Source organism: Salvia splendens, chromosome 3 (genome assembly GCF_004379255.2).
Source record: "Salvia splendens isolate huo1 chromosome 3, SspV2, whole genome shotgun sequence".
In the NCBI taxonomy this organism is placed as follows: Eukaryota; Viridiplantae; Streptophyta; class Magnoliopsida; order Lamiales; family Lamiaceae; genus Salvia; species Salvia splendens.
Genome location: NC_056034.1, coordinates 21,584,769 through 21,598,410, shown reverse-complemented (window position 1 = coordinate 21,598,410; position 13,642 = coordinate 21,584,769). Strand labels below are relative to the sequence as shown.

The window sequence follows — 13,642 nt, the reverse complement described above, 5'->3', positions numbered from 1 at the left end:
GCTATATATTAATCACCACTACCCAATATACCAGGATTCTTGGGTTGCGAAAAACCCACACCATTTGGTAAGTCAAAGTAGTGCATAATCAATACCGTATGCTCAATGCTAACGTACATTGATTAATAAATTAATTATCAAGACCTCGTCTTTTAGTAGATAACATAAAGACTCGTCTTGCTGTTAGATCAAATTCAGTGTTATATCACACCAACGTCATCTTATTTCAGTAAGGCTTAGAAATATGCGGACTGACATTGCAACATTTCACGATAGGTAGTCTATGCCTATCTAGGTTGTGAAATTCTTATTTTTCTTTGTTCAGAACTGACCGTGTTACCTTAAAGTGAACGACGCTCATAACCGGTCTACTAAAACACAGACTTAGACTTTGTTACGTTGCTCATACATTTAAATATGCAATAAACATCCATTAAATGTAAAACATAACAACATTATGCCAAAAATAATCTGTTGCATCCATTGGAAAATAAAATGTAGAGTTTTACAGTATTCAATCACTCGAAAGGTGATTTCTAGTATACAAACTCTAACAATTATTATATTGACAAATTTTGGTCCTAAAATTGTTTTGTGGTTTTGGTCATAAAATTGTTTTATGGTTTTGGTCTAAAATTATGTTTGGTACTACTAGCTTTTAGTCTTAACTCTTTAAGCAAACAATATGAAAGGATCATTTTTAGTTCATAAAATGAAATGATGGAACTGTTAACTGTAGTATAACTCAGTTTTGACAATTAATCAATTAAATTGATTTGCAATGTTTTTAAATTGCATCACATTATAATTTTGTTGTTATTATGATTTTTCATTTTTATAACCTCTTTGATTAACTTTAAAAATAAATGTAATTAATTTATAAATAGTTCATATTTAACTATGAACGTCAAAAAATAGAATGACGACATCGTGCCATTCCTCGTAGATGTATGCAAGGTTGACTATATGTTGTGGATCGGCAGGAACTTTCAGTCGATGTTGAGGATGTTGAAGTTGTATGTTTTTATTGTGCGTACGAATAACCTGATGAATGCAACCTAATTTAGATGATATTCCCCTAATTCTTTCAATTTTTTTTGTATTAGTATAATTTATTTTAAAATGTATTTATTTATTTTAAAAAACTAATTAAATTTGTTGGTTAAATTAATCAAATATGTTGCAAAAACAAAAATAAAAACTATAATGTTGAGGATCAGTTTAATACTACTATAAATTATGATGTTAAGAACAATTTAATTGACTTGTATGTCAAAATTGAGTTGATAGTTAAAATTTAACAGTATAAGCAATTTTTTAAGCTACAATAATCAACCTATTAGTTATATGTACTAGTATATCAAAAAACCAAAACTACCAAACATAATACTCCATTTTAGATGAGAATAATAAAACGATGTTATAATTGGAACAAAGAATGGACTTTTATGTTGATATTGGTGGAAAGCTAAAAACGAAAATTTTCAATTTCACATACTTGTTTGTTGATTAGATTCGAGCAAAACCCGAAAAAGCATCAAATAAACGCAATTAACTTAAAATGGAAAGAAAAGATTGGAATCCCAAATAAACTAAAATAAGGGATGCCTATTGCCTAGTGTTGAAGGAAAAGGGCGATTAAATCAACGGCATCTTTCGATCTACGCAAAAGCCACCATTTCCCTCAAACTGTATGATAAAGTTCTAAACCAACCTCACATTTCTCCTCCCTTTCCACTATCATTATCGTCTCTCTCTATTCATTGCCGCAATACGCCGTATACATTTACAACCGAAGGTGAGTTTTAATTGGTTACATATCGAGTGGCTTTCGCTTCGGTTTCTATTGGATTGTAATTGCGATTTTGAATTACTTTGAGTCCAAGTATTGTATTCTTCTATGTTGTGATGCATATATTTCTCCTTAATTTCTGCTTAGGATAACAGAATTTGTGAATATAGGCTTAATTTTTGTTACTAATCGGAGGATTTTGCTTGGAAGTAAGTGTTATCTGATTTTTCATTGTAATATTAGAGTGTCAAGTTCTGTAGTTGACATTGAAAATTTGAAACCAACAACAAACATTTCTTTATCACATTTTGTGATTATCAGAATACGAATTTCATGTTTAAAGACTTAACAAGGGGGTCCTATAGATTTTTTGGATATAGAGTAAACTGTTGTTTGGAGAAGGAAAGCCAAATGGAAAGCCAAGCTTTGGTCATGATGGGAGATCCATTTTTTGTATTGCATATGGATATTGATCAATAAACTAATGATTAGAATAGTTGTTCTCTTCATTAATTTGTTAGGTGTTACTTAGATTTCTCTGTTTGTTGGAGCTTTAACATTTTAGATTTGATAGAGCCATGGTGTCGACTTCTCAAGAATGTGGGAAAAATGTTAGTGTATCAGATGATTAAAAACGTTAGATTGATAAATTAGTTAATCTTGGGTCATACTGTTTATCTGAATGTGGTGATAGGACTTTTCATCAAAGTATCTTATTGGGTATACTGTGGAAAGAGTGTGTAGCTGGGATAATACACAATCTGGCTAGCTAGGAATTATTTCAGCTGTTATTGGATGAATGCTTGTTTGATTCTGTGAGCATTCACCAGACGAAGAAATGCATGAACCAGAACCTGATGCTGCTCCATGGAGTTTTCTCAACATCGACAGTATTTTCAGTAACAGTTACTATGGAGACAGCACCCAACATGATGTGAAGATTTGCCACGAACAATACATTAGAGATGATCAATGTGTCAACACTGAAAATGATGAGATTGTTGCACATTCTCTTCTACATGAAGAATTGTCGCAGTTGTCAATTGAAGAACACCCAGTATTATCACATTCTGGGGAGGTATACTTGCAAGATTCCACTGTCGCCCCAGATTGGCATGATTCCTCAAGTAACTATTATACAGGTACATGCTTCTTTTCCTTCTTGCATGTTTATATTCACTAGAACCTACTTCATTAATTTTTCCGAGAAATCTACAGAAGATGTAGGCCGAGACGGTAGCGCATATGAGAGTGATGATGCAGGGAGCCCATGCTCAAGCCCTGGAGATAGATCATGTGATGGAGATGATTACTCCTGTAATCTGGACATAATGGATGAGTCTGAACTTGATGGAGAAGTTGAGAAGAGGTTGTATGAAATGGTTCCTGTTCCTGTAAGCATCAGTTCCATGATGTTTAAGCATTTGACTCACTTCGAAGTCATTAGACTGTACATAGTTTGCTAATTGATATTTTCATACCCATCATCAAGATTTTTCTCTTCATACCCATCATCAAGATTTTTCTTTCTTCATTTTAACTTATTTCCTTAATGTTTCTCTCTTGATAAATTTAGTTTTCAAACATGCCTTTGTCATCTTATCATTTTATATATAAGACATCCGTTAATCTATTTATAGGCAAATCTACATATGATTAACCAAAATGCTAACAAATTGATGAAATTGTAACTTTGAAGCAGTTGAACAACTTATTAATAGGACTTGATTTTGTGTGCTTGGCATGATAGAAATTTACTTTGGAATAATCCTTTGAAGTATATTTAAGTGTTCTGTTGGTACCACTGACAGCATATTCCAAGGATTAATGGGGACATACCTTCAGTAGACGAAGCAACTACTGACCATCAAAGGCTGCTGGATAGGTACTTTTTTCCTTATTATGTTGTTGGCATATAGTGTAAAATTTGAATCAGTAGATTTAGATGTATAACTGTTTTTCGAATTTGTTTCTTTCCAGATGCTGTGTGTTGATTTCCTTGTTGCATCCGCGCTTTAAATTTGTTTTTGTCAATATCACCACCTTCCCTCTTTACCTGATGTTAATTTTACACTTGGATAAAATATTTAACGATTTTTGAGCTGGAACTTATTTTACTCAACAGTAGAAACCAATTGTTCTCCGACTCCTTCAAACTATTTTTTATGCATTACCTCTTGATAAGCTTTGGTGGTAAAGCTAAGTGATAAATAGTTAAGTGGTTAGCTGGCAAAGAATCCCATATTTCGTAATGTCTATTAAGATTGCTTTGAAGTTCAAATGAGCCTCTAGCAATAAAGGTTACCATTGATAATGCTCAAGTCTGTTAGCTTCATAAATCTGGCGCTTTATATTCTGCTATGGGTTTTGCTTGCACTTGATATTCTTCCCCATACTTTTTTATATTGCATTGGTTGAACACATTTTTGATAGTTGATCTTTTCATTTCAGGTTAAAGATGTATGGCTTGATTGAGCACAAAGTTCAAGGAGATGGAAATTGTCAGGTAAGTATGTGAGTCTTTACCAAAATGTTATAGTATCAGTTGACATAAAATTTTCAGAACAGAGTTGAATGCATTATCTCTTAGTACATATTCTAAAAGCTCAATTTTCTTCATTATGGATTGCTAGTAATTGATGAGACGCTAAGCATACTGCTCGACATTTTCCCCTAAATTGAACTTTCACATCGTGTTATAAGCTATTGAGTGTTCTTACATTGTTGTATTGTACTTTCGCAATTTACAAAATGAGTTCCAGTTTTTCATTATGGTTTTCTGCAGTTTCGTGCTTTATCTGATCAGTTCTATCGGACCCCTGAACACCATAAATTTGTCAGAAAGCAAGTTTTCCGTCAGGTTGGTGTATTTTTAAAAGGATATGGTTTTATGGTCTGAGAGGTTATTTTGTAACTGACATGGTATACATGTACCATGTTTGCAAGCTGAAAGCACATCCAGAAATGTACGAGGGGTATGTCCCCATGGAATTTGCTGACTACTTGAATAGGATATCCAAGTATACTTCTTTTATCTCAATATTCTTTAACCTTCAGTTTTTACCACAACGAACACTTAACACGATTAGTAATCAGGAGGGGGGAGTGGGGTGATCATGTCACTCTGCAAGCTGCTGCAGATTCGGTATTATTTGCCTTGCCTCAAACCGCCTCTTATTTATGCCGTGTGGCAAATAGTAGTATATTGCTAATTGAACTCAGATGTTACTATTTTGGTGTGACAGTATGGTGTCAAGATTCTTGTACTAACTTCATTCAAAGATACATGCTACATCGAGATACTCCCGAAAGAACAAAAGTCAAAAAGAGGTCAGTTCAGTCTACGAATAATGCTTGTTTGCGATGCTTGGATCGTTAGGGAGCATTATGTTTGTGATTTGTTGTGCAGTTGTGCATTTGAGTTTCTGGGCTGAGGTACATTACAACTCCATTTATCCCCAGGGAGGTAAAAACTGTCATTTGTCTCATCCATCATCTTTCATTCTTTTATGCTGACAATCCTAGCTTATTATATCTTCAACTAATTACACTCTAATATAGTAGAATAAAATAAAATCTTTGGTCGATCAGATCTGCCTCCGAGTGATTTTAAGAGGAAGAAAAAGTGGTGGAACTTCCGAAACAAGCAGTAGAAATGTTGAGGTATTGATTGAGTTCTGCATCGCTCCTTGTCTTACAGTTGCGTACAAGATGAGATGACATCGTCGATAAGTTGATCTTCATTATTATTGCGTTATACTATTATATGTTCCCGTAAATAATTAAGTACTACATGTCCGCATATCCTAAATTCATAATTTATCATCTTTCTTTTTATCTACTTGAAATTCTGATGTTAGATGGGGTGTGTTGGCTCCATAGCAAATAATCTACTACCTCCGTCCTTAAAATTTAGAAACTTTTGAAAATTTTGAAATGGGAGTATCAAATTAAAAGGAATTTTATAAGAATTCTAATGAAATTTTAATTGCATTTGTTCAAAGGAAGAAATTTTGATGAAAAATTTACACAAATATTTCTGTCATTAAAATGAAGTACAATCAATGTTATGATAACATAATCCAATGCTATCATTAACTAAATTCAATGTTGTATGATGAAATATATGCTCGACTTTTTGTAATGATAAAATATATGCTTGATTTTTCTTTTTATTCATTTTATTAAAAACTATAGAGATAATGACCAAATCGAGTTAGTTGATTTTTATTTATTTTGTAAAATTAAAAATTTCAACAACATTTTTGTAATGTATTAGTTCAAACTAAATATACTATAAAACAAAACAAACAATGCTAAACGTGCGTCGAATAAGGGTGATGCTCACATAAGATAAGAAAATTTTATGTATATGTTAAAAATTAATTTAACTATTGTGATTAAATGTATTTTAAAATTTGTAATCTTGAAAATGTCAAAGGTTAACAACAGTTAATTATCACAAGTTAATATGATATCAGAAAATTTTACATATGCGATGAGTTCCAATGAAAATATCAATGTTTTAAAAACCGGACCGGACTGGCCGGTTCGACCGGTTCAACCGCGAACCGGTAGGTGGTCCGGTCCGGTTAGCACTATAAAACCAGTGACATGTTCAACCTCCATGAACCGCTGAAACCGACCGGTCGGACCGGTCTAACCGGGAACCGGAAACCGGTTCAAATGCTTTTCAAAATTTTATTCTAAAATTTTGGCTTTGATAGGAGTCAAACTCAAGACCTCCCGGTGAACTTACCAATAATTCTACCATTACACCACAAAGACTTCTTGGTAGTAATATGAATATAAATTATTTTCATATGTTAAACACGAAATATTTTATCTATATAACCTAATAATTCGTGTTTAATACGTGTATATGTATATTAAGAATATGTGATTAATTATATTAAAAGTTTACTACTATTTGATTATATACTAGGAGTATTTACTAAATATATGTTTTTAATTTATGTTTATTCATATATCTTTGTATATAATATTATTTTGCCGCATTACTTTTTGAAAATAATACTATGAACTTATTTATTTTTATACATAAATATTAAATTTTTTATTTACAATAACTTACTACTAGTATAATTTATATATTTAATTATATTTGTTAATAAAAAATTATTAAAATTCTATCATTCACTAAAAATATATTCTTTTTAATTTTATATTCTTTTAAGATAATTCATTTTAATTTTATATATTCTTTTAAGAAATTGTTAACTTTAATATATTTCTTATATTTTAATTATACTTTTACAATCACTAATGTTTTATAATATAGGAGTTTATAATTATACATAGAGTTTAATACTAGTTTTTAATATTGTGTATTATAATTTATTATTGTATTTAAACTTAACGTCATTAAATATTCTAATATACCAGTACAAGACTTGTTTTCTATAATAATACTATTAAATGTATAATACTATAATATTTATTGATAAAATATTTGATTAAATTTTATTATTTACTACTAAATAAATAAATAAATATATATATATAAACATTATTCCGGTTCAACCAATGGTTCGACCAGTGAACCGGTTGAACCAGTGAACCAGTAATGATGCCGGTTCGCTTGCCGGTCCGGTTTTTAAAACATTGGAAAATATAATGACACTCATTTTTCTTGAATCTCAATTTTCATATTTTCATCCATTTAATAAGATACTCCAATTTTTGTTATACATTAAAAATGTGGTCTCATTATAATATCTAAGTAAATTTTCTTATTTATTATTTAAAAAATATATTCTTCTTGCACTGAAGTTTTAATGGACCAATAGAAAATGAAACATTTCTTAAAAAAATTTATAACTCAAATTGTGTTTGAGTCATTGTTCTATACATCTATAAAAACATTCGTACTTTTTATAGGCTTATCTTACAACGCATTACCTCAATATATTAATGGATCATTTGATAAAAAAGATGAGTTAGTCACTTGTGTGTTGCCTGCCGCTGCAAATCTGGGTAACATTTATATGAAGTGATGAAGAAGATGTAAAGTTGAAGAAAGAGAAGTCATTGAACTTTTATTAATTGTGTATATAGGATAGGTTAACAACAATGAAGAGATTGTAGAAATATGCTTAAGCTCGGTAAATGTCACTGATACTACGACAAAACTTTAAAAAATGATTTACTCAGTGCTTGCTAAGCTTGTTTATCTTTAACACGATTAAGAGGTCAAAGTTATGAAGTGCATCAAATATGTGGGGTGAGGGGTGAGTACAATGGTTTAAAAACATTTATATTGAATGAAAGTATGGTTTCAATCTAGATAATAGAGATATATCAAAAATATTGATTACAAGGAATGATAGCAATGATAGCTATGACTTTGTTTTATTATACTCTTGATGATAGAGTTACTTGAGTCAACAAATGTTTTATTAACAATTTTAAAACATGGGATCAAAATATCGTTCAAGCTATATTTTTAATTGATAACCCTCCCTCCTTCTGTCCCATAAAAATAGTCTTATTTTTCCATTTTGGGTTGTCCACAAAAATAATCATCTTTCATTTTCTACAAGTTTTTCTCTCTTATGAGGTGAGTCTTATTCTCTACTAACAATACTTTAATTACTTTTTATTTCTATCTTCCTCTTACTTTACTAATTTTACATTAAAACCGTGTCATCCCCAAAGTCTCTATTTTTATGGGGCGGAGAGAGTACAACCAAAAGGACTTTGAAATATTTCGGGGAGAATGGGTGGAACAAATTTTTAGGATAAGTTGAAGAGTTCTGTGTGACTGATTCCATTTACATAACAAGATGGTATAAGTATGATATCATCAAGTCTCGTGTGTGTATGAAGTGGGACAGACGTGTTACTAATTATCTGTCACGACCGCACTTCCTAAGGATAGGAAGCACGGGAAATCGTGACCCGTGGGGGAAATAAAAAGCGGGGAAGAAGGGGGAAAAACAATTCAAGGCAATACAACTTAAAAATCAAAGATGAAATTCCATTTAAATTAACCAATGTTTCCAAACCGAAGTTTGCATAATGAGATAACAGAGTTTAGCAAATAAGAAAATACAGAGTTTCTTAAGACATCGAATAGCGGAAGCAATTTGAGAGTTTAGCTACTACTATGTATGAAGACATAATAGTAACCGGACCAGTTCTTGAATCATCACTCAACATCCTCCACCTCCCGACCTCGCTCAACCTGCACATAGAGAAAACATATGCAGGGGCTAGGTACTTGATGCATCCAGTGAACTCATGCCCGAAAACATTCATCGTTAAGATATGTCAAGCCATCATCGAGTGAATCCCGGGTTTTTCTTTCAAAGGCCGAGAAACACTAAAGTTCATTTCCTTAAAAAGTGTCCGCGCGGACTAACATCATCCTCCATCATATACTATATCTGAACCATCATGTGAAACGAGACTGTGGCCACAATCTCGATCACTGGACCGGCCGACCTAGGGGACGGCTCACGATCCCTATCAGTGCACTAGTCCGAGTAGGGACTCACTCCCTAGTCAGACCCGAATTCGTTAACTATCAAAGTCTAGTAGGATATTATCCCAGTAGACAATCAGATGGGCAATTCAAAACATAAAAACGACATGACATACTATTTTAAACCACCCTTATTTCACCATAAACATATCATTTAAAAAATAACAGAATTTAAGTAATAAAGCCCACCTCAAACCCTTCGGATTTCCGTAAAAACTTCTTCGTTCCGACTGTTAACGCGCGTGCGAACCACCTTTTCGGAAAACACATAACATTCATATCAAAACGCGGAAACGACGAAAATTAGAATGCATGCACTCTAATTAAATTCCTTAAATCTTCTTTCTCGGTTTCCGTGCATTTTTGGTTATTCGGCGGCCGCCCAAGGCGTCGCGTGCGACGCCGGTTGGCCGCTTATGCTCATTCTTTTCTTCGTTGCCCCTCGTATTTTCCATAACGTCGTAAATAATTTCTAAAAACTATTTACGCGCATACTTTAATTTTCATAATTATTTACCGTTGAAAAAGTATTATTTCATACCTAGGTAAATTATTCACTCTTAAAACAAGAACTTACGGAAAAACTTAAATATTTTCCCCCGATTAAACTCTTAATTACCGGCCCGGGATTAAATTTCTTAGCCCTCTTATTCCTCCAAAATTACATAGTGAGCCTCATCAATTAAAAGAATAGCCCAAAATTAAATTAGAGTTCCAACTAATTAATAAAAAGGCCCAACAACTAAAAAAAACCCAAGGCCCAACAAAAAAAGTACATGGCCCAATTCCCTCTATCTTCTTTCTCTCTTTCTTCCCTCTCTCTCTCCTCTCTTCTTTCTCTCTCCCTGACTCCTTCTCCCTCGCCGACTCTCCCTCTCTCGGCCAACCGGCTGCCACCACGAACAGCCGCCCCATCCCGTCGCCGTCGCTCTGGAGTCGCCCGCCGTCGCCGTCCCTACCCGCAGCTGCCGCCGCTGCCCGCCGCCGGGAAGCTGCTGCCGCCGAGGAGGGTGCACGGCACCGCTGCCGTGCGGTTGGAGCTGCTGCCTCGCCACGCCGAGAGCGGCTGTCTCGCCGTCGCGCCACTGTCCACCGTCGCAAATGGAGATGCCTGCCGTCGGGGAGACGTCGAGCGGCTGTCCGCCGCTGCCCGTCACCGGCGGTGGCTTCTCCTCCTCCGAAACCACTCCGAAAAGTCCCGCAACACGCGTTATACTTAAAAAGTTACGTTCTTTCCTAGTTTCGGTTACGTACGGCGATCGTTTGAAGGTTTTAAGTCGGTTTCTACTTAGTTTGGTTATGGAAGAAAAGTCAAGGACTATAGGCATGCAAAGCTAAAACAACACAATGCTTTGAGGGTGGAAAAGATAGTATACCTCAAGAGCTTGAATTTTGATGATGGTTGAACAAAAATGGTGAAACCAGTTCCTCCTTCTTCTCGGCTATTCCTCTCGCCGGTTCTCTCTCTCTCTCTCTCTCTCTCTTTTTTCTTGAAGTGTGGATGATGAGAGGAGTTAGTGGGGAGGGTAATGAAGGAGTAGTGGTGACTCTTGGATTTGTGGGAGTAATGGTAGCAGATGAAGGGTGTTGGAGATGGAGAGTCTCCTCCAAGATGAAGGGAGGCCGTCGGCCATGGAAAAAAAAAAGAAGAGAAAGGCTTTTAGGCTTGAAATAATTAAACTCTATATTGTGGGCTCAAACTAATTTAATTTGGTTTGGGCTCAATCTAATTGGAAGCCCAAGTTAAAAAAAAACTACTACTATTTGATGAGTTTAGAGAATAATTAGAAATCCAAAATAATTGGACTCTAATTAAATATGAAAAGCCTAAGAAAGAACCATACTTTATTTTTCGTACTCTTCCTTCGACCAAACCTCAATTTACGCGCATCGTTATCCAACAACATATATTCCTTTCCACATAAATTCATTTGTCTTGCTAAGAATAGCAATTTCATCGTCATTCTTTCAACGAGACCTCCAACATGTCTCCCAACGTTCACAAATTAAACAATTAAACACGTTCCTTTTCACATTTAACACATAAACCATAACTTTTTCCCATATCACATTTATCGAGAAACACAGCATCTCGGAATAATTTTATCAATTATTTCGTTACATAACATTAATTTCTTACTTAAGGTACGGGTGTTACATTCTACCCACCTTAACAGAAATTTCATCCCAAAATTTACTCATTTCCAACGAAAAGCTCCGGGTATTTCTCTTTCATTTTATCCTTGAGTTCCCAAGTAGCCTCCTCGTGGCCATGGTGTTTCCAAAGCACTTTCACGGAAACGATTGACTTATTCCTCAACTCCTGCACTTTCCTGTCCAGAATAGCTTCGGGCTTTTCCTCATAACTCAAGTCGGAATTCAAAATCATTTCCTCTTGATGCACCACGTGTTTGGGATCGAACATATACTTTCGTAATTGTGACACATGGAAATCGTTATGCACAGTCCCAAAACTTGATGGTAGTGCCAACCTATACGCTACGGGTCCCACCTTCTCAAGGATTTCATAAGGCCCTACGTATCGTGGCTTCAACTTCCCCTTTACACCAAACCTCGTTATTCCCTTCGACGGAGATACTTTCAAAAACACCTTATCTCCCGTGTTGAACTGTAAATCTGTACGCCGGACATCAGCATACGACTTCTGTCGGTCTTGTGCTTCTTTTATCCTTTGTCGAATTTGTCGCACAATCTCTATCATTTCTTCGACCGAATCTGGCCCGAGTATTCTTTTTTCACCAACCTCTTCCCAGTAGAGTGGTGATCTACACTTCCTCCCATACAATGCTTCATATGGGGCCATATTTATTGTCGCCTGGAAACTGTTGTTATAGGCAAACTCGATCAAAGGTAGTACAACTTCCCAATTTTCTTCTCTGTCAAGAACCACGGCCCTCAACATGTCCTCGAGAGTTTGAATCGTTCTCTCGGACTGTCCATCGGTTTGTGGATGGAAAGCAGTACTAAAATTCAGTCGCGTACCAAGCTCTCGTTGCAAACTTATCCAAAATCTTGAAGTGAACCTGATGTCTCGGTCCGACGTGATTGTCGCTGGCACTTCATGTAGCCGAATGATTTCTTTCACATAAATCCGAGCTAGCTTGTCGGATCCATGCGTTATGGGGATGGGTATAAAATGCGCACTCTTGGTGAGGCGGTCTATGATTACCCAAATGGTCGTATTCCTTTGCCGGGTCTTTGGCAAACCCGTCACAAAATCCATAGCGATATGTTCCCATTTCCACTTCGGGATTTCCAACGGTTGCAGCTTCCCATAGGGTCGTGATGTAAGGCTTTTACTTGTTGACACGCCAAACATCTTTCCACAAACGAAGCTATGTCCCTCTTCATTCCATCCCACTAGAATGATCCCTTCAAGTCCTGGTACATCTTCGTACTTCCAGGATGAGCGGTGTATGGAGTCTCGTGTGCCTCGGTCAGAATTTCATTTCAAAGTCCTTCGTCGCCTGGCACACATAGTCTCCCCTCGTAGGTGAGAGCATTATCAGCCTCTCTCGAAACTTCTCTTGTTCGCCCTTTCTCACCTTCAGTCGAACTTTCTCCAAATTTTCATCATTACGTTGCCCTTCTATTATCCTTGTCCGTAGATCGGATGCAATTACCAAGGTGGAAATCTTTCCCTTCACGGTCTCCGGAGCTCTCACCACCTCCAATCGCATCTTGCTGAAATCGCGAATCAATTCCGCTTCCTGAGTGAGAAAAGTAGCCAACTGCGATTGGGCTTTCCGGCTCAAAGCATCTGCCACTACATTTGCTTTGCCCGGATGATAGTTAATGCCACAGTCATAATCCTTGACTAGTTCGAGCCATCTGCGTTGCCTCATATTCAAGTCTTTCTGTTCAAAGAAGTATTTCAGACTCTTGTGGTCGGTAAAAATCTCACACCGAACTCCATAGAGATGGTGCCTCCAAATCTTCAATGCGTGCACAACAGCCGCTAGTTCTAAGTCATGAGTAGGGTAGTTCAACTCGTGTGGCCTCAACTGCCGCGAAGCATAGGCAATCACCTTACCATTCTGCATCAAAACACACCCCAGTCCAACCTTCGACGCATCGGTGTAAACCACATAGTCTACTCCCGGTTCTGGCACGGCTAGAATAGGTGCGGTGGTCAACTTCTCCTTCAACAATTGGAAACTAGTTTCACACTCCGGTGTCCAATTAACCTTGGTCCCCTTCTTCAGTTGTTGAGTCATTGGCCTGGCGATTTTCGAAAATTCTTCAATAAATCTTCGGTAGTATCCTGCCAGTCCAAGGAAACTTCGGATCTCGTTTGGGGTCTTTGGCGCCTTCCACTATTG

General features: G+C 35.9%; 1 protein-coding gene across 1 annotated transcript; it reads left to right on the top strand.

The window, feature by feature from the left end:
- Positions 1-1,589: 1,589 nt before the first annotated feature.
- On the top strand, positions 1,590-5,633 carry LOC121797250 (OVARIAN TUMOR DOMAIN-containing deubiquitinating enzyme 12-like). The gene is made up of 11 exons (XM_042196005.1): positions 1,590-1,798; positions 2,623-2,934; positions 3,011-3,186; positions 3,604-3,677; positions 4,244-4,298; positions 4,578-4,652; positions 4,739-4,812; positions 4,889-4,937; positions 5,038-5,122; positions 5,202-5,258; positions 5,384-5,633. Exons 2-11 carry the CDS (start codon positions 2,631-2,633, stop codon positions 5,443-5,445), a joined length of 1,011 nt encoding a protein of 336 aa, XP_042051939.1. The 5' UTR covers positions 1,590-1,798; positions 2,623-2,630; the 3' UTR covers positions 5,446-5,633.
- The last annotated feature ends 8,009 nt before the right edge of the window (positions 5,634-13,642 follow it).